This window comes from Stegostoma tigrinum, chromosome 34 (genome assembly GCF_030684315.1).
Source record: "Stegostoma tigrinum isolate sSteTig4 chromosome 34, sSteTig4.hap1, whole genome shotgun sequence".
NCBI classification, from domain to species: Eukaryota; Metazoa; Chordata; class Chondrichthyes; order Orectolobiformes; family Stegostomatidae; genus Stegostoma; species Stegostoma tigrinum.
The window spans coordinates 11,066,386-11,088,781 of NC_081387.1; the positions used below are offsets into that span (position 1 = coordinate 11,066,386).

At 45.0% G+C, this 22,396-nt stretch overlaps 1 protein-coding gene across 3 annotated transcripts in view; it reads right to left on the bottom strand.

Moving 5' to 3' along the window:
- Window positions 1-18,072, bottom strand: part of LOC125446295 (class I histocompatibility antigen, F10 alpha chain-like) — a 38,458-nt gene extending 20,386 nt beyond the window's left edge. The window contains exon 1 of one of the 3 annotated variants that reach the window (XM_048519773.2): window positions 17,720-18,072. In XM_048519773.2, coding sequence (XP_048375730.2) covers window positions 17,720-17,801 — 82 coding nt within the window. In that variant the 5' untranslated portion in view covers window positions 17,802-18,072. Of the gene's footprint in view, window positions 1-12,914; window positions 13,135-17,719 lie in introns of those variants that run through there. The other 2 variants (XM_059639586.1, XM_059639585.1) reach the window with 2 other exon arrangements.
- Between the last annotated feature and the right edge of the window lie 4,324 nt (window positions 18,073-22,396).

Genomic DNA, 22,396 nt, shown 5'->3' on the forward strand with positions numbered 1-22,396 from the left:
ATTGGAGTTTGCATCTCCCTGATCAATCCATTGAACCTGCCCTTGATTATCAATAGTTTTTGCATCCCTGGCAGAATAGGTCAGGGGCAGAGAACGGGGTCTGATCTCTTCTTGTTTCAATGTCTTTTTTCAGTATCTTCACACAATAACAGGTAAGAAACTGTCTTTCCTAAGTCACTCTGTAATCCACTGTAAAAAGCTTCACAACCATGATCACTTTGTAAGTCATATGATCTGTGGAAACCATTTTAAAATGCAGCAGTCAGTTTTTTTTTCAACAAGAGCGAAGTACCAATTTTAACACTTGCAATATCCTTCATGTTTCCATGGACATGAAAACATTCAAAGCTGAGTTAGATGGATTTTTGATGTACTTGGGGGTTAAAGGCTTTGGAGAATAGGCAGATAGCTAGAGATATTAAATGCAGATAGAGCTATATCCATGGAGAATGCACCTATTAATGCTGATTGACCATTCACCTCAAAGCTTTGTTTAGAGAGTTAAACAAGGCAGCTTGACACTCATTGGTCAATCCATTACGCTGAGAAAAGAGCCAAGAAATGCTGTTGAATTGAACTGTATTTTTAATCTCTTGCAATACTTCAGTTTTGTCCATGAAGGAACAATGTCATTCTAATTATTTTTGGAATTTGGAGCGCAAAATACAAGCAGGTGCCCAGTTACAAGGAAGGAACTTGAGCGAGAGGAGGATGAAAGAAGCATCCCTGGAAACATCTCTAGAGAAAAGCAAACAGATGTCAACAGATGTGGGACCCTCTTTCAGAAGAAACTGATTTCAAGGAACCTATGGTATGAAGGGACACAATTTTTCAAGAGCAGCTATTGGCCAGAAGGAGCCTGCCAAGTCTGCCAACGGGATTCAACACAAGGTTTGGGATCATCACCCATGCAAGCAGTCATAGAACCCACGATCAGTAACATGGAATTTCCTAGGTGCACAATCATATTCATTATGGAGTATTTGCTGGTGACCATTCATGATGATTGTCGGCAATTTCAGTAAGTAGTTTTCAATAATTTTCTCCAAAAGTCAATGTATCTTTCCTCAACAGTGATTAATCCAGCATTTGGCAAAGAGCAGGCCTTGGTGATGATTGTACTGTTGAGTTTTTGACAGATTTTTTTGTGTCGTCTGCAAAATTTTGATACATTACACTTGGTCCCCAACTCTAAATCATGTACATAAATGTAAACAGTTGCAGTGCCAACACTGATCCCTGAGATACACAATTAGTCATTGATCGCCAACAAGAAAAATGCCCATTTACTCCTCACCCTTTGATTTCTATTAGTTAACCAATCTTCCGTCCATGCTAATATCTTGGTCAGGTGTGCCAGTGGGCTGAGGAATGGCAGATCAAGTTTAATTTAGATAAATGTGAAGTGCTGCATTTGGAAAGGCAAATAAATCAGGGCAGGACATAAACACTAAATTGTAAGGTCATGAGAGTGTTGCTGAACAGAGACCTTGGAATGCAGTTCCCTGAAAGTGGAGCCACAGGTAGATAGGATAGTGAAGAAGGCGTTTGGTGTGTTTGCCTTTATTGGTCAGTGCAATAGGTATAGGAGTTGGGAGGTCATGTTGCAGCTGTACAGGACATTGGTCAGTTTTGGAATACTGCATTCAATTCTGGTCTCCCTGCGATAAGAAGGATACTGTGAAACTTGGAAGGGTTCAGAAAAGATTTACAAGAATGTTGCCAAAGATGTTGGAGGCTTTGAACTGTAGAGGGAGGCTGAACAGGCTGGAGCTATTTTCTCTGGAGTGTCAGATGCTGAAGGGTGACCTTATAGAGGCTTATAAAATCATGAGGGGCATAGATAGAGTGAATGGACAAACTCTTTTCTCCAGGGTATGGGAGTCCAAAACTAGAGGGCACAGGTTTAAGGTGACAGGGGAAAGATTTAAAAGGGACCCAAGGGGCAACTTTTCATGCAGATGATGGTGTGTGTATGGCATGCGTGGTGGAGACTGGTACAATTATAACATTTAAAAGTCATCTGGATGAGTATATGAATATGAAGGGTTTAGAGAGATATCGGCCAAATGCTGATAAATAGGACAACATTTATTTAGGATATCTGGTTGGCATGGATGAGTTGGACAGAAGGGTCTGTTTCCTTACCATACATCTCTATGACTCCAATACATTATGCATACACCTTTCTCTTTTCAGTAGTCTTTTGTGAAGCACCTTGTTGAATGCTTTCTAGAAATCCAGGTACAGAACATCCAGGCAGGGACCCATTGTCCACTGTGCTCATAATGTCCTCAAACAAGTACACTGTTCAAATCCCATTTTGCTGCCTTTGGCCCTTCCTGCACTTTTATACCTTGGCACCACAAGTACACATCTAAATCCTTCTTAAATGTTATTCAGGCTTCTGCCTGGACTACCCTTAATCGCAGTGAGTTCCAGATTCCTACTAGTCTCTGAGTGAAAATGTCCATTCAAAGGGGAACAGTTTCTTCCTGTCTACCCTGTCTATGTCCCTTATAATTTTATACATCTCAATCATGTCCCTCTCAGTTTTCTTTGCCGTAGGGAAAACAACCCCTGTATGTCCAATCTCGCTTCATAAGTGAAAGTCCATAGATCTGGTAAATCTTCTCTGCACCCTCTGCAGTTCAATCACATCCCTCCTATAATATGGCTTCCAGAAGTGGACATAGTACTCCAGCTGTGGGCTAAGTAATGAAATATACACTTGCAGCATCACCTCCTTTCACTTAAATTCTATACCTCAGTAAATAAAGCCAAGTATCTATAATGCCTTCTTAACCAGTTTATCCACCTATTCTGATATCTTAAAGGGGACTGGTGGGCATACACACAAGATCCCTCTGACTTTGATGTTGCCCGGGTCCCACCATTCATCATGTATTCCCTTGCTTTATCTTTCTAACTGTTAACTGCTTAAGTCATCCTGCTGCCAATCTTTTCAATGTAATGAACTCCAAGTTTGAACTGAATGTACTGCTGCTGTCTCTTCCCAGTCCTTCAGTACTAATGCTTGTCTCAGATTGTGCACTGTGCATTGAACTGATACTATCATCTCAGACTTTAAGTTGTGTTTTGCATTGCTGATGTTGTCTTCACATATGAGTTGGGTGCTGCACTGATGCTGTAGCTCTCATTCGGACAGTTATGTCCTTTTACTGTTGCTGTCCCTTCTATTCAGTTTCCTATACTGCTATCAGCCCTCCCAGTCTCTGAACTGTGTCCTGTACTGACACTTCCCTCACTTTTGTAATCTGTGTCCTGTGCTGATATGGTCCTCTCAGACTGTGAGCTGGGTCCTGCATTGATATAGACCCTAGAGGGGTGAGAGTTGTTGTCCTGTACTAATTCTATTTCTCTCTCTCTCTGTGTACTGCAATTGTACTGTCTAACTCATTTGCTGTAATATGTCCAGTACTCATACTGTCCCCTCAGGCTGTCAGCTTGTCCTGTGCAGATTCTGTCCCTCTCAGTCTCTGATCTGTCTTCTGTACTGATATTGTCTCATGTCTCATTTGTCTCAGTGTGAGCTGGTTTCCATATTACCCCTCACAGACTATGAGCAGTGTCCTGAAATGAAACTGTCCCTCTCAGTCTGGGAGCTCTACTCTGCACTGATGCTTCTTTATTCATTCACAGGATGACAACAGCGCTGGCTAGGAACCACTTATTGTCCATCCCTAATTGCCCAGAGGCCAATTAAGAGTCAGCCACATTGCTATGGGTCTGGAGCCACATGTGGGCCAGACTGACAGTTTCCTTCCCTAAAGGTCATTAGTGAACCAGATGGGTTTTTCCAACAATCGATTCATGGTCATCATTTGGGTCTTAATTCCAGATATTTGTTGAATTCAAATTCTGCCATCTGTGTGGTGAGATTCAAGCCCGAGTCCCCAGAATGTTAGCTGGGTCTCTGGATTAGCATTCCAATGATAATACCACTAGGCCATTGCATCCCCTTAGATACTGCTCCACTCAGTCAGTAATTGAGTCCTGTACTGAAACTGACACTTAGTTGGTGAGCTGGGATCAGTGCTAATTCTGTCCCTCTCATTCAGTGAGCTTGGACCAGTATTGATACTATCACTCTCTGTTTGTGAGATCATAGATCATACAATCCCTACAGTGTGGAAACAGGCCCTTCAGCCCAACAAGACCACACCAAACCTCAAAGCATCCCATCCAGACTCACCCTCCTATAGCCCACATAATCTACACATCCCTGAACGCTACAGGCCAATTTAGCACAGCCAATCCACCTAGCATGCATATTTTTGGACTGTTGGAGGAAACCAGAGCACCAGAGGAAACCCAGGCAGACATGAGGAGAATGTGCAAACTACACAAAGAGGACAGAATTGAACCTGGGTTCCTGGCACTGTGAGGCAGCAGTGCTAACTACTGAGCCACAGGGCCACCCCAAATGGGTGTCCTGTGCTGACGTTGTCCTCTCAGTATGTGATCTGTGTCCTGGACTGATATTGTGCCTCTCTGTCTGAGCGCTGTGTCCTGTACCGATAGTGTAGCTCTCATATGGTCATCTGGGGTAAGTACTGACTCAATCCCTCTCAGTCATTGAGCTTGGGCCTGTCCTGATACTTCAGTCTGAGGGCTGTGTCCCGTATTGATTGTATCTCATTTCAGTTTGTGAGCTGAGATCTGCAGTGATATTGCCCCCGCAGTTTGTGAGATGTGTTATCTATTAATTCTTTTGCACTCTGTGTCTTATATTGATACTGTCACTCTCAGTCAATGAGATTTGTCCTGATCTGACATAATTCCTCACTTTTAGTGGCCTGGGCCCTGTTCTGATACGGGTCCTCTCAAAGTGTAGATGTGCTCTGTCCTAATTTTATCATTCTCAGTCAGTGAGTTATGTCTTGGACCTGTACTATACTACTCACTTGACGTGATGTGTCTTGTACCCATATTGTCCCGTCAGACTGTGAGCATTGTCCTGAATAGTTTCTGTCCTTCAATCCTGTCTGGTATTAATACTGTCCCACTCAGTCTATAAGGTATGTCCTGTACTGGCACACTCACTGTCAACAGTGTCCTGTGCTGATACTATCCTTCTCCAACTCTGCTCTGTGTACTGTACTATTAGTGTCTCAATCCAGTCTATTGCCCCTATTGAGCCAAGTCCTGTATTGAATCTGTCGTATTCTGTCCATGTCCTGTCTTGGCACTGTCCGTCTCAGTCTGGAAGCTGTGTCCTTACTGAAAATACCCTTCCCAGTTTGTGAAAGTTATTGATGAACGTATCCCTCTCTGTCCATATCCTATATTGATACAGAGTCAATTCAATCTGTGAGTTGGGCCTGACAGTCCCAAGCATTCTGTGATTTGTGTCCACTATTGATTCTAGCCCTCGACTTCCATGTGCCATATTAATACTGCTCTGCTCTATCTGTAAATTATACTGACACTCCACCTTAGTCAGTGAGCTGTGTCCTATATCAATATCGCACCTCTCAGTCTGTGAGCAACATTCTACACTGGCAGTATTCCTCTCAGTCTGTGAGCAACGTTCCACACTGGCAGTACTCCTCTCAGTCTGTGAGCAACATTCTACACTGGCAGTATTCCTCTCAGGCTGTGAGCAACATTCTACACTGGCAGTATTCCTCTCAGTCTGTGAGCAACGTTCCACACTGGCAGTATTCCTCTCAGTCTGTGAGCAACATTCTACACTGGCAGTATTCCTCTCAGGCTGTGAGCACATTTCTACACTGGCAGTATTCCTCTCAGTCTGTGAGCACATTTCTACACTGGCAGTATTCCTCTCAGGCTGTGAGCAACATTCTACACTGGCAGTATTCCTCTCAGTCTGTGAGCAACATTCTACACTGGCAGTATTCCTCTCAGTCTGTGAGCACATTTCTACACTGGCAGTATTCCTCTCAGGCTGTGAGCAACATTCTACACTGGCAGTATTCCTCTCAGGCTGTGAGCAACATTCTACACTGGCAGTATTCCTCTCAGGCTGTGAGCAACATTCTACACTGGCAGTATTCCTCTCAGGCTGTGAGCAACATTCTACACTGGCAGTATTCCTCTCTGGCTGTGAGCAACATTCTACACTGGCAGTATTTCTCTCAGGCTGTGAGCAACATTCTACACTGACAGTATTCCTCTCAGGCTGTGAGCAACATTCTACACTGGCAGTATTCCTCTCAGTCTGTGAGCACATTTCTACACTGGCAGTATTCCTCTCAGGCTGTGAGCAACTTTCTACACTGGCAGTATTCCTCTCAGGCTGTGAGCAACATTCTACACTGGCAGTATTCCTCTCAGGCTGTGAGCTGTCTCTTGTGCTGACACTATCCCTCTCATTCTATGAGCTGTTTCCTGTATTGACACTGTTGCTCTCAGTCTGTGAGCTATCTCTTTTATTGGTGCTGTCACTCTCTATCTGTATGCCATTTCCTGAAATGATGCTGTCTCTCAGTCAGTGAGCTGTGTCCTGCACTGATACTAACCCCTTAGTCTGTAAGAACTGTTCTATACCTAATACTGTCATTTTTAGTCTGTGAGTATGACATGTTCTGATACTGTCCCTCTTTGTCTTTCAGCGGCTTCCTGTACTAACACCATTACAATGATACTTGAGCTCTCCGCTGTATGGCTGCTGTGTCTTCCCAAACCTTAGTGTTAATACTTGTTTTGGGCTGTGCAGTGTGCATTAAACTCTGAGCTGCGTCTTGCTCTGATCATGACATCTCCACATACAGGCTGTGCCCTACACTGACAATGTCACTCTCAGACTGGGAGCTATATAAGGTCCTGATTTTGTCCATCAAAGCCTAAGTCCTGTGCTGGTATTGTCCTGTAAGTCTGTAATCTGTGCCCTGGCCTGATACTGTACTTTTTGTTCTGTGAATTGTGCCCTGTACGGATTCCAGCCTTCTCATTCAGTGAGTTGTGTCCTATATTGTTACTGTCATTCTCAGTCTCTGAACTGTGTTTTGGACCGACACTGTTCCTCTCAGTCATTGAGACGTGACCCATGCTTTTATTGCCCTTTCAATCTGTAGGCTGGCTCCCGTAGTGATCTTGTCTCCAGCAGGCTGTGAGCAGTATACAGTATTGATTCTGTCCCTCTCTGTTCCTGTTCTACGTTGAAACTATCCCATTCAGTCTGTAAGCTTTTCATTGTCCTGAAACTGACCCAGTCAGTCTGTAGCCTACAGTCTCTTCTTGTCTGTGTCCTTGACCTCATTCCAAAACTGCCCATCTCACAACTTGGGCTATGGCCCATGCTAATACTGGCCCTCTCATTCACTGAACTGTGTACTGTATTAATCCTGTCTCATCTCAGTTCTTGACTTGTGTCCTGGACTCATACTGTTGTTCTCATTTGCAGTAACGTGCCTTATACTCATATTGTCACCTCAGGCTGTGAGCTGTGTTCAATGTTGAAGCTGTCACCATCTCCAAGCTGTGTCTTGCATTGATGTTGTCTCTCCTTGTCTTTGATTTGTGTACTAAACTCATGTTGCCTCATTCCTAACTATTGCCTCTAACAATCTGTGAGCTGTATCCTGCATTGAATCTGTCCCTTTCTGTCCACATCCTGTAATAAAACTGTCCCACTCAGTCTGTAAGCTGGAACATGTTCTGCATGGCTGCTGTCTGTTCCCAAACCTTAGTCTGTCAGTTGTGTTCTGTAAATCTAGATTCAGATTTAGGTTTTATGGTCAGGTGTCCTCAGGTGCAGGGTACAAGAGAACATTGAAAAGTTTACACTGTCACCACGCGCAGACCCATTTTAGGTGCAAGGAACCGAGACACAAATTCTTATTTAGAGAAGTAGAAAAATAAAGAAACAAGTTAAAAAGTAGTGACGGGCTCCCTCTCAGTATCTCCCGACTGTTGAGCTGCCCCTCTGCTCATATTAATTCTCAAAGTGGGATTCCATTGTGATACTGCCCAGAGGATTCTGCGAACGGTGCCTAGTGTTGATTCTGTCCCTCTTTGTTTGTAGCTTGTATTGATACTGTTCCTCTGAGTCCGTGAGACATGTCCCGCACTGCCAATGACCCAAGAGTTTTTTGACCTGGTACTGTACTTATACTGTCCATCTCAATCTCACGGATATGTCCCAAACTCAAACTGTCCTTATGAAGCTATGAGCTGTGTCATGCATTGGTACGGTCTTCTTCAGCCTGCTAGCTGTGTCCTGTACTGATGTGACCCTCTCAGATGATGGGCTGAGATCTGGACTGATTCTGTCCCTCTATATTTATAATCTGTGCGCTGCAATGAGATTGACCTTCTCAGGTGGTGAGTTAGGATCTGTACTCATCCTGTCCCTCTCAGCCTATGCCTGCTATCCTGTATCAGTTCTTTCCCTTTCAATCTGAGCTATGTTCTATACCGTAGAACAGTACAGGCCCTTTGGCCCACGGTGTTGTGCTGAATTTTTACACTAATCCTCAGGCCTGTCTAATCTCCACCTCTATCTTATACTATCATCCATATGTCTATCTAACAGCCGCTTAAATGCCCCAAATGAGACCGACTCCACTACCCTCTCCAGCAATGCCTTCCATGCCCCGATCACTCTCGAAGTAAAGAACCTACCTCTGACGACTCCCCTATATCTACCTCCACTCACTCTGCCCCCTCGTAAAAGCTACATCCACCCTAAGAAAATGTTTCTGGCTACCTCTGATCATTTTGGACACCTCTATCAAGTCACCTCTCATCCTTCCTCTTTCTAAAGAGAAAATCCCTAGTTCTCTCAAACTTTCCTCGTGAGACCTTCCCTCCATTGTAGGCAACATCCTGGTAAATCTCCTCTGCACCTTTTCCAATGCTTCCACATGTTTCCAGTAATGAGGTGACCAGAACTGGACACAATACAGTACTGTCACAATGGCGGAGTGGACTTGATGGGCCGAATGGCCTTACTTCCACTCCTACGTCTTATGGTCTTAATATTCCAGATGTGGCCGAACCAGGGTTTTGTATAGCTGGAGCATAACTTCCCAACCTTGAACTCAATCCCTCTATTACTGAAAGCTAACACAGCATACACCTTCTTAACAACTCTATCCACCTCGGTGGAAGCTTTCAGGGAACTGTGGACATGAATCCCAAGATCCCTCTGCTCCTCCACACTGCCAAGAATCTTTCCGTTAACCCTGTATTCTGCTTTCAATTTTGTCCTTCCAAAATGAATCACGTCACATTTGTCAGCGTTAAAATCCATCTGCCACTTCTCAGCCCAGCTCTGCATCCTATCGATGTCCATTTGTAGCCTAGAACAGCCCTCTGCACGATCCACAGCTCGACGCACCTTTGTATCATCTGCGAACTCACTAATCCACTCTTCCACTCCTACATCCAAATCACTTACAAAAATCACAAATAGAAGAGGACCCAGAACAGATCCTTGTGGTACACCACTCGTAACTGAGCACCGTACTGAATATTTTCCGTCCACTACCACCCTTTCTCTTCTAAGGGTCAGCTAATTCTGAATCCAATCTGCCACATTTCCCCCTATCCCATGCCTCCTTATCCTCTGCATGAGCCTACCATGGGGAACCTTATCAAATGCCTCACTTAAGTCATGTATACCGCATCCACTGCTCTACCTTCATCCACGTGTTTGGTCACCTCTTCGAAGAATTCAATAAGGTTTACGAGGCATGATCTACCCCTCACAAATCCATGCTGACTATCACGAATCAAACTGTGCCTTTTCAAGTGATCACAAATCCTATCTCTCAGAGCCAGTTCCAATAATTTGCCCACCACTGATGTGAAACAAACTGGCCTGTAATTCCTGGGGTTAACCCTATTCCCTTTTTGAACAAGGGAATGATGTTTGCCTCTCTCCAACCTTCTAGTAGTATACCCATGGACAGTGAGGATGAACAGATCACCAAAGGCCCTGCAATGTTTTCCCTCACTTCCCACAGAATCGTTGGATAAATCCCATCAGGCTTGGGGGACTTATCTATCTTCAAGTCTCTCAAAATTCCTAGTGCATCTTCCTTACTAACATTGACCTCATCAAGCCTATCAACCTGTTTCACACTGTTCTTCTATACAACTAGGTCCCTCTCAGTTGTGAATATTGAAGAAAAGTACTCATTAAGGACCTGTCCTATCTCTTTAGGCTCAGTGCACAAATTCCCTTTACAATCCTAGATTGGCCCTACCCTTTCTCCGGTCATTCTCTTATTCCTCACGTACATGTAAGAAGCTTTGGAGTTTTCCTTGGTCCTATCTGCCAAGGTTTTCTCATGCCCCCTTACAGCTCTCCTAAGCCCTTTCTTCAGTTCCTTCCTGGATAACCTATATCCCTCTAGAGCCTTTTCCATTCCTTGTTTCCTAAACCTTACATAAGCCTCCTTCTTCCTCTTAACCAGTCTTTTGACCTCTCTTGAGAACCAAGGCTCCCTCACTCGACCACATCTTCCCTGCCTGCTAGGGACAAACATATCGAGTACACGCAGTATGCACTCCTTAAACAATCTCCACGTTTCAATAGTGCTCTTCCCTGACAGCATCTGTTCCCAATTTATGTTGCCCAGTTCTTGCCTAACAGAATTGTAATTATCCTCCCCCCAATTATAAACCTTGCCCTGATGTATGTACCTTTTCTTTTCCATGACTATTGTAAAAGTAACAGAGTTAAGATTTTTTTCTGAAGAAGGTCTAGGCATGAAACAGTGACAATGGGAACTGCAGATGCTGGAGAATCCAGGATAATAAAATGTGAGGCTGGATGAACACAGCAGGCCCAGCAGCATCTCAGGAGCACAAAAGCTGACGTTTCAGGCCTAGACCCTTCATCAGAGAGGGGGATGAGGAGAGGGTTCTGGAATAAATAGGGAGAGAGGGGGAGGCAGACCAAAGATGGAGAGAAAAGAAGATAGGTGGAGAGGAGAGTATAGGTGGGGAGGTAGTGAGGGGATAGGTCAGTCCAGGGAAGACGGACAGGTCAAGGAGGTGGGAGGAGGTTAGTAGGTAGGAAATGGAGGTAGGGCTTGAGGTGGGAGGAGGGGATGGGTGAGAGGAAGAACAGGTTAGGGAAGCGGAGCCGTGCTGGGCTGGTTTTGGGATGCAGTTGCGGGGAGGGGAAGAGCTGGGCTGGTTTTGTGATGCATTGGGGGGAGGGGTCGAACTGGGCTGGTTTTGGGATGCTGTGGAGGAAGGGGAGATTTTGAAGCTTGTGAAGTCCACGTTGATACCATTGCGCTGCAGGGTTCCCAAGCAGAATATGAGTTACTGTTCCTGCAACCTTCGGGTGGCATCATTGTGGCACTGCAGGAGGCCCAAGATGGACATGTCATCTGAGGAATGGGAGGGGGAGTTAAAATGGTTTGCGACTGGGAGGTGCAGTTGTTTATTGCGAACCGAGCGGAGGTGTTCTGCAAAGCAGTCCCCAAGTCTCCGCTTGGTTTCCCCAATGTAGAGGAAGCCACACACAGTATACTACATTGGCAGATGTGCAGGTGAACATCTGCTTAATATGGAAGGTCATCTTGGGGCCTGGGATGGGGGTGAGGGAGGAGGTGTGGGGGCAAGTGTAGCGCTTCCTGCAGTTGCAGGAGAAGGTGCCGGGTGTGGTGGGCTTGGAGGGGAGTGTGGAGCGGAAAAGGGAGTCACGGAAAGAGTGGTCCCTCTGGAAAGCAAACAAGGGTGGGGATGGAAAAATAGGGTCGGATTGTAGATGGCGGAAGTGTCGGAGGATGATGCGTTTTATCCGGAGGTTGGTGGGGTGGTATGTGAGAACGAGGGGGATCCTCTGGGGGCAGTTGTGGCGGGGGCGGGGTGTGAGCGATGTGTTGCGGGAAATGCGAGAGATGCACTCAAGAGCGTTCTCGACCACTGCAGGGGGAAAGTTGTGTTCCTTGAAGAACGTGGACATCTGGGATGTGTGGGAGTGAAAGCCCCATCCTGGGAGCAGATACGGCGGAGGTGGAGGAATTGGGAATAGGGGATGCAATTTTTCCAGGAGGGTGGGTGGGAGGAGGTGTATTCTAGGTAGCTGTGGGAGTCAGTGGGCTTGAAATGGACATCAGTTTCTAGCTGGTTACCTGAGATGGAGACTGAGAGGTCCAGGAAGGTGAGGGATATGCTGGAGATGGCCCAGGTGAACTTGAGGTTGGGGTGGAAGGTGTTGGTGAAGTGGATGAACTGTTCGAGCTCCTCTGAGGAGCAAGAGGTGGCGCCGATACAGTCATCAATGGAACAGAGGAAGAGGTGGGGTTTGGGGCCTGTGTAGGTGCGGAAGAGGGACTGTTCCACATAACCTACAAAGAGGCAGGCATAGCTTGCGCCCGTGCAGGTACCCATGGCCACCACCTTTGTCTGTAGGAAGTGGGAGGAGTCGAAAGAGGAGTTGTTGAGGGTGAGGACGAGTTCGGCTTGGCGGATGAGGGTGTCGGTGGAGGGGGACTGGTCTGGCATGCGGGACAATGTCAGCTTTCCTGCTCCTCTGATGCTGCTTGGCCTGCTGTATTCATCCAGCTCTCCACCAGACTATGTAGACAGATCATTCTTGAACTGCCTTTCAGTCGCTGCTCTACTAGCCCTGACTGGCAATGCCATTCCCCCGCTTCTTTTTCCACCTCCCTATTTCTTTTAAAGCATCTAAATCTCGGAACTTCCAACAACCATTCCTATCCCTGAGTTACCCAAGTTTCTGTAATGGACCACAGCTGTCGCTCTCGGTCTGTGAGCTCTATTCTGAACTGACACTGTCTGTTTCAGCCTTTGAGCTGTGTCCAGTTACTGAGACTGTCCCTCTAACTCTGTGAGCTGTGACCTGCACTGACACTGTCCCTCCCCACTCCAGTGCGCGAGCTATATCCTATATATATATTGCGCCTCTCAATCTGTGAGCCATGTCTTATACTAACACTGACCTCTCAGTCTCTCGTGACCTGTATTGACACTGACCTCGCAGTCTGTGAGCTGTGTCCTGTATTGACACTGTCACTCTTGGTCGGTGAACTGTGTTCTGTAATCACATGCTGCCAATCAGTGAGCTCTCCCTCTCCACATATTAATTCTGAATGCTTCTTCAGATATCTTTTCTTGAATGTCTGTGCAGCAGAGCTGAAATCTGATTCTTTCCTCAAACACCCTGTAAGTTGATTAGGCTTGCAAAATGCAGTTGATGCCAAACTTAGTTAGCAAGCCAAGCCTCCAACAGAATACAGACAAATGGCATTCTCGATCATTCTTTTCTTCCTGTTTTACTTGTTGGACCTGTTTTTGCCACCACACCCCTTGTGGGTTCAACAGAAAAAACCTATTGTGATGAACACATTCCTCATCTTGTGTTGCTGGGGTGTCAACCATCTCATTGGATTGTGTATGCAATACTACCTTTGGCATTCTGCATATATTGTGTTTCAGTGAGCCACATTATTGATACTGTCTCTCTCAGTCTGAAATATGCCCTATACTGATGCTGTCCCCCTCAAACTGTGATAACAAAGTGTGTAGCTGGATGAACACAGCAGGCCACGCAGCATCTCAGGAGCACAAAAGCTGACGTTTCAGGCCTAGGCCCTCAAACTGTGAGTTGTGTCCTGAACTAATATTGACCCTGATACCCAGTGAGCCATGTCCTCCAATGTCCTATCTTGTACTCATACTGCTGTTTCAGTCTGTGAGGTGTGTCCTATACTGACACAGTCATTGTCAAGCCGAGAGCTTTATCCTGTACAGCTATTGCCCTACTTGTCTGTCATCTGTGCCTTGTACTGGTACTGGCTCTCTCAGATGTGAGCTGGGACCTGCACTGATTCTGTCCTTCTCAGTTAGGGAGATGTGCCCAGTACCAACACTGTACCTGTCAGTCTGCAAGATGGATCTTGTGCTGATACTGTCCGTCTCACTCTCTGCATTACGTCCAATATTCGTACTGACTCTCCGAGGCTATCAGCCATGTCTTGTATTGTTTCTATCCCTCTTGGTACAGGACATGGACTGACAATGTCTTACTCAGTCTGTAAGCTGCATCCTTCACTGATATTGGCCCCTTCAATCTCTGAGTTGTGTCTGTACCGATACTGTCCCTCTCAGTCTGTAAACTGTGTGTTCCGTAGTAATGTGCTTCTTCTCAGTATCTCCCCATTGCTGAGATCTGACTCTACGTGTTAATTCTCAACAGTCTCTCACAAATTGTACTCTGGATTCTCTGTGAAGCAAAGCTGAAACTTGATTCTAGCATCAGAGAGTGGTGACTCTTTGTGAATAGCGTGCAAAACAGTACTTTTTGCTATATTTCAGTACATATGACTATAAATCTAATCTAATCAAAATTTATTTTGTTTGTGAGTTGCAATTGATGCCAAAGTAGGTTGAGAAACCAAGCCTCCAACACAATACTGACAAATGATATTGTCAATCATTCTTTTCTTCCTGCTGTACCTGTTGGGCATGGTATGTGCCTATGCACTTCTTGTGAGCTTAATATAGAATCTAATGTCGTGAAAAAATTCCTAACCATGTGCTGTAAATATGTCAATCATATCTCTGGATTGTGTATCCAGTACTACCAGTAGCATGCCTGCACGTTTTGTGTCTCATAGGTAAACTACACTTTTCACAGTCGGAATCTCTGTATCCACAATCATTACTCAATCTTTCCTACCTAATATGGAGTACAATGGTTCATGGTCAGTCTCTCTGAGCACTTTAAGCTAAGGAAATTAATAAGACTATGAGGCAGCCTTGATCAGTTTATCTCCTGGAAGAATATTTGTTCTTCTCCCCAGCCAGTCCCTTCTAACATCAGTGTTTTGGATGGAACTTAATTCTGTCAGCGTTAACAATTTCAGAAACAAACACCCTTTACAAAACGAGTCAAATGTGTGATGGAATACTTCCCACTTGTCTGGAAACCCACCTACCTATAGCCCACCAAATCTGCACTTCCCAGAACACCTTGGGAAATTTAGCATGGCAAATCCGTCTAATCTGCATATCTTCGGACTGTGGGAGGAAACCAGACCACTGGGAGGAAACCCACGCAGACACAGGGAGAACGTGCAAACTCCACACGGACAGTAACCTGAGGGTGGAATCAGACCCGGCCCCTGGTGCAGTGAGGCAGAAGTGCTAACCACTGAGCCACCGTGCTACCCCAAAGTAGCAATTGCAGCATCCCCAGCTGGGCTCGAACCACCATCCTTTCAGTTAATAGCAGAACCCGCTAACCACTTGCGCCACAGAGATGGACATCTCATGTGCTTATTATTATGCAACAGATAGATTTGGAAATTTTGTGCTGAGTTCTAATGTATGACTATTGGAAGAAGTATTCAGAAGCATAGAAAAATGTTGTGTGAGTCAGAAACCAATCATAATTAAACAATATCTGAGTTAATCAATGACTCTTCGACAGTTAGACTAATTGGAGATAACTAAATATGAATCAATTAGGTAAAATAAGCCTTTCAAAGATATTTTATTAACCCATTTGTAGTGATTGTAACAGCTCGATTCACAGAATATGAATTCCCTGATTGGGGCTGTTAATCTTGTCCAATCTGGAATTCCTGGCTGACAGATAAAAATAGAAACAGATTTTGGCTAATACAGAGCATAAATACACCCAGATAGTGGAGGATGGTTTCACAGTCATATTCACAGTCAGGAAATTCCACCAATACCTTTAGAGACAAATTTGTAATAACAATGGATCAAAAGCCCCTGCTGGTTCTAATTAAAGAGAACAAGGCAGTGCAGCCCATAGCTTCAGGCCAAATTCTGAGTGTGTGAAGTTGGAACACCATTCAGGAGCCCAGTGGCAAATGTGGATGCGCTGAGTCACCTCCCACTGGCAGACACACCATTGGTGGTATCTCTGTGGGATAATAAATTTTTTGGGCACACTTCGAATTACTGCTGACAACATCAGACTTCGGATGGAGAAAGACCCATTCCTGGAAACACTGAGAAAACTGGTGGTGATGGGGGAAACCAAAGGGCCATCATAATCAGAATTGAAATCTCTTTTGGACATAGAGAACCTAGATCACAGTAGAGGATGGCATATTATAATGGGGAGCAGAAGTGATTGCTTGGAGCAAAGGTCGCTGCCAGATACTGGCTGAACTCCACCAGGGTCATTCAGCTGTTACCAAAATGAAGATGTTAGCCCGATATTTTGTCTGATGGCCTGGATTGGACGCCAGCATAGTTGGTGGACCAGATTGCCAACCAGGACAAAAGCTACCAGCAGCTCGCCCACAGTTGTGGAATTGGCCGGGTAAATCCTGAGCTTGGTTACAACTCAGCTATGCAGATCCTTAATGGGCTTAATGTTTTTAATTAATGTGGTCACCTACTCAAAGTGGTTGAACGTGAAAACATGGTGATGGAAAGATTGTGCCCATCTATTGTAAAACATGGACCCCTGGAGGTTTGGTCGTAGGGCCCTTTTACCAGCAAGAAATTTAAGCATGTCCTAAAAGCAAATGGTATTTTACATACAAGAATAGATTCACACCATTCATCATCCAGTAGTCCAGCAGAAACAGCAGCCCGAATGCTAAAAGCATGTTTAAAGAAACAGCCTGCAGCATCGATAGAAACCAAACTGTCCCAGCTCCTATTTGATTATATAACATTCATGCAACTACAAGAATAGCTCCAGCAGGGTTGCTGATGCAGAGAAGACTCCTCACCACGTTAAAACCGATCTTTTTGACTTGAGGGGGAGAGTGAAATGGCATCAGAATGGCAATGCCAGACACAAGACTCTGCTAAGCAAGAGAAACAGTTTACTTCAGGGGACGAAGCTTAGAGTAGAAACCATGGGAATGGTCCTGCATGGGCAAAAGCCATAGTAGGCATGTGGTCAGGTCTAAAGTTTGGGCAGGTGCGTCAGCCCTGACCACGCACAGGGACCATATGAATGCTGCTAACTCACAAAACAGTATGGGTCCAAAATGTGAGATAACAAGGTGTAGAGCTGGATGAACACGGCAGGCTAAGCAGCACCAGAGGAGCAGGAAAGCCGAGAGCCTTCTTCAGATTCTCCAGCATCTGCAGTTCCTACTATCTCTGGGTCCAAATTGTGCCTGGATCCTTCACAGATTTTCTGACTGATCCAGAACCCGTGGGTTCTCCCTCTCTGTCAAGTGTTGAAGCGATCTCAAAATCTGAAATGGACATGGTGGATGTCACTGCCGCAACACAGCACAAGGAAGAGAACACATTTCTTCCAAGATCCTCTAGGCTCGGGAGGTGTACTACTGCACCTTATATGTCGCACATATCTGTGGCAGGGTTGAAAAAAACTGTCCTGGTGTTAAAATGCCTCAGGAGGAGCTACAAAAAAAGAGAACCTGTCTATGTTCTCTGACTCAGAGGGTGAGGAATGTGGTGATTGTAAAGAGGTCAGCCAGGTGGACCTCAGTTAATATAAGTTCCCTGACTGGGACTGTTAATCTGGTCATATCGGGGATCCCTGGCTGACCGACAGAAACACCAGTGTCAGGCATCCTGTGTGTAACAACGGATCGATTGAAGGTGAAAACATGAAGTCAGATAAATCACAGCCCCATAAACCATTCTGACAGGAACATAGTCCAGAGTAACATCCCCAGTACAGAACAGCACTGTCGGCCCTTACACCCCAATGCCCACGGATTGAGGACTAATGCCCCAGCACCCAGCCTGGTTCTCCTCCCCTCACATCCCCATTACTTACCTGCAGAGAGCTCTCCACACAAAAGCCCCAGCACTATCAGTCCGATCATTTTGACATCATCTGGAAATTCGTGAGAAGTCATTTTCCAGCGGAGTGTCTCAATCTGTGAGCTGCGTCTGGACCGATATTAAAACTCTGCTCCTGTTCACTCAAACACCTTGATACCGTTTGGACTCAATCAAAATTAAAAGGCTCTTTACATAATAGACTCCGAAAGAAAATTGAAAATTCACTTCCCCAAGAATGCGAACAACCCAATCAGATAAATACTCCCAAACCTATCATCGGTTGCCGGGAGAATGAGCCGAGCTGCAAGTTGCCTTCGAGAAACTTTTTGGAACAGGCGGAGACAATTCAGTCTCTTGGACCTGCGTTTTACAACGTGCCGCAGGCTTTAGTTTTTCTGTGTTTAAACAGTCAAATCATATTAACTACATAAACAGTTCGATCAGATTTTCACTCTTCTATCTGATATGGAACTCAGCACACCAGAGCAAAACAAAACGGTGAAGAATCAAGTGCTGACAGGATGAGATTTGCCTCAGCAGATCCCCACAATCCCATTTTGTCATGAGTCTGATTCACTCTGCGTGAGATGAGAAACGGCTGAAACGGCAGCAGAGGCTACGGGTCCTGAAAATATCCTGGCAGCAATCCTGAGGACCTGTACTCCATAACTTTTCACATCCCTAGTCAGACAGCTATCATACACAGTAATGTGAAAATTGCTTCCAAGTGTGAGCTGTCCACAAAAGGCTGTACTATTCCAACACAGCCAGTTACCCACCAGAGCAATGTACTCTCCATTATCAGAAAATGATGGGAGTATGTCATTGACAGTGCTATCAATTTCACCAAAACTCAGCCTGGGTTTCGCTGGGGCCTGGTATTTCCTGACCACATTACAGCCTTGCTCCAAAGATGGATGCAAAATCTTATTACAACAGGTGATGTGAGACTGAATGCCCATCACACCAAATCAGCATTTGACTGAGCATGGCATCACAGAGCTCGAACAAAATAAGTCAATAGTAACCAGGGTGAAAAGTCTCCTCTGGATGGAGTCATAGCTTACACAAGGATTGTCTTTATTCGAGGTCAATCCTCTCTGCTCCAGGACAGCACTATAGGAAATGCACAGGGTGATGAATCTACTTGCTCACTAAGAAGTCTTTAATGCAATGAGAACAATGCAGCACTACTGTAATTTGCAGAACTAAATAACTTTAAAGGAGGGAGAATAATGCATTAAAGACTTCTAAGTGAGCAAGTAGATTCATCACCCTGTGCATTTCCTATAGTGCTGTCCTGGAGCAGAGAGGATTGATCTCCAACAAAGACAATCTTTGTGTAAGCTATGACTCCATCCAGAGGAGACTTTTCACCCTGGTTACTATTGACTTATTTTGTTCGGTATTTTTTGTGGTATGATGTGGAGGTGCCAGAGTTGGACCGGAGTGGACAAGATCAAAAAAACCAGGTTATAGACCAACAAGTTTGCTTGAAAACACAAGTTTTTGGAGACTCTTTCCTTCTTCAGATTTTTGTGAGAGAGAAAGCAAAAAGGCACAGAATTTGTAAGTAAAAGATCAAAGGCTCATACACTGGTGTGAATTGACCAGACCTAAGATGCTTTTAAATATTTAATCAGTTGGAAAGGAGATACAGCTTTTGATTCACTAATATGCAAATCCCCAAATTTCTGCCCATAGATAAGTAAAGATTTTATCAAAGAGGAGGTGACATCTCAGGTCAGATAATGCATGTGAGGTCTGAAGCCCTGTTTAGAATCTGCTTGTGTTTCGACTTATAGTCAGATTTATAAAGTAGGAATTTATAAAACGCCACATTGACTGACAGTCTACAAATTGTGTGCTTTTTGAACAAAATAGAATGTATTTGCAAATATAAATCTATAAATGCAAATTCACCCCGGTGTGTTTGTGTGTGTGTGTGTGTGTGATTGTGCATATGTGTAAGTGTATATTGTGGTGGGCCACCTGTAGTGCGACATGAACCCAAGATCCCAGTTGACGATGTTCTCATGTGTATCAAGCTTGGCTAAGAGCCTCGACTCAGCGACTGCATTGTTGTGGATTCTGAAGACATTCTTAGAACATAGAACATAGAACAGTACAGCACAGAACAGGCCCTTCAGCCCACAATGTTGTGCCGACCATTGATCCTCATGTATGCACCCTCAAATTTCTGTGACCATATACATGTCCAGCAGTCTCTTAAATGTCCCCAATGACCTTGCTTCCACAACTGCTGCTGGCAACGCATTCCATGCTCTCACAACTCTCTGCGTAAAGAACCTGCCTCTGACATCCCCTCTATACTTTCCACCAACCAGATTAAAACTATGACCCCTCATGCTAGCCATTTCTGCCCTGGGAAATAGTCTCTGGCTATCAACTCTATCTATGCCTCTCATTATCTTGTATACCTCAATTAGGTCCCCTCTCCTCCTCCTTTTCTCCAATGAAAAGAGACCGAGCTCAGTCAACCTCTCTTCATAAGATAAGCCCTCCAGTCCAGGCAGCATCCTGGTAAACCTCCTCTGAACCCTCTCCAAAGCATCCACATCTTTCCTATAATAGGGCGCCCAGAACTGAACATTTACGCAAAGATCCAAGGCTGAATGCCCTTGACTGCTGAAGTGTTGCACCACTGCTCCTGTGTGGCGATTGTTTCACAGTGCCAGTTCATCCATTGTCGTAGCGCCTGCATTTTTTGCCAATATACCATGCCTCGGGCATCCTTGCCTGCAGCATATGAGATAGGCAGCGTTGGCTGAGTCACATGAGTATCTGCTAGAAATCACATAGTGGATTTCTGCTGCCTTCTGAAGATACACAAAGACAACACACCTGAACATCTCATCATATCAGGCAATGGGGCTCTGTGTGAGAAAGTCTCTGGCTATGGCAAGGGCATCTTGAAACCCATTGTACCGGGAACTCCCAGCTTCTGTCATGACACTACAGATTTCTTACAGAAACTCATTACCCATGGACCAGTTGAACAAGGAGTATTCCTTGTCACAACGGACATTTCGGCACTCTATACCAGCAGCCCCCATGATGATGGCATCACTGCAACAGCCTTAGTATTCAATACCAACAACGGCCAATTTCCAGACACCATTTTATAACTCAGTGATAATGTGAACTGCAGATGCTGGAGAATCCAACATAACAAAGTGTGGAGCCCGAAACATCAGCTTTTGTGCTCCTGAGATGCTGCTTGGCCTGCTGTGTTCATCCAGCTCCACACCATTTTATAACTCATCCGCTTCATCCTTAAGTCTTCACCTTTGACAGCCAATTCTTTATCCAGACACACAGAACAGTCATGGGGGACAGATTTGCACTCCAATGTGCCAACATTTTCATGCACAATTTCAAACAAGACTTTTTAGCTGCACAGGACCTCCAAGCAACACTATACACCAGACACATCGACAACATTTTCTTCCTTTGGACTCATGGTGAGGAATCACTAAAACAACTACATAGTGAGATCAACAAGTTTCATCCCACCATCTGACTTACCATGGGCTACTCTTTGGAATGAGTCGCATTCTTGGACATGCATCTCCTTATGGGACAGACATCTCAATACCTCACTCTGCTGCAAGCCTACAGATAACCTCATGATGCTGCACTTCTCCAGCTTCCACTCCCAGAACAAATTAAAAGAGCCAAACCAAAAACAAGCCCGACACAGACACGGGATCTGTTCAGATTTGGAGCAACATGACAGACACCTGGAAGTGTTGAAGGACACCCTCATAAGAATGGGATTTGATGCTCAGTTCATCGAAAACCAGTTCAGACATGCCATAACAAAAAACCATCTTTTCAGCCACCAACACATTATCGCTGATGATGACCACTTCATCAAGGTCTTTCCACTTGTCACCTTCAAACAATTGCCAAACCTTAAACAATGATTGTCTATCCAGCCTTCAGGAAAACATTGACCACAACCCTATACAACCCTGTCATGGCAAACTTTGCAAGACATGACAGATCATTGACACAGATATTGCCATCACACATGGGAACACCACTCACCACGTACACGGCAGATACTCATGTGACTCTGCCAATGTTGTCTCAAACACTGCAGGCATGGTATACCAGTGAAGCCATGCAGACACTATGACAATGGATGAATGGGCACCATGCAACAATCAACTCACAGGGATATTCCCTCCCAGTGGGGGAACACTTCAAAATTCAAGGGCATTCAGCCTTGGATCTTTGAGTAAACATCCTCCAAGGAGGTCTTCAGGATCCACTAGAACACAGTCGCCAAGCAGAGGCTGATAGCCAGGTTTGGTACCCATGAGGGCGTCCTCAACCAGGATCTTGGGTACCTGTCACACTACAGGTGACTCCACCACACTATACACTGGCACACATACACACACTCATCACACATATAAGTCCAAGGGGTGAATTTTCATTTGTAGATTTATATTTGCAGATACATTCTATTTTGTTCAACACAATTTGTAGACTGTCGGCCAATGTGGCATTTTATAAATTCCTATTTAAGAAGTCTGGCTGCAAGTGAAAACACAAACAGATTCTAAACAGGGCCTCAGACCTGACACGCATTGTCTGACCTGAGATGTCACCACATCTTTGGTAAAACCTTTACTTA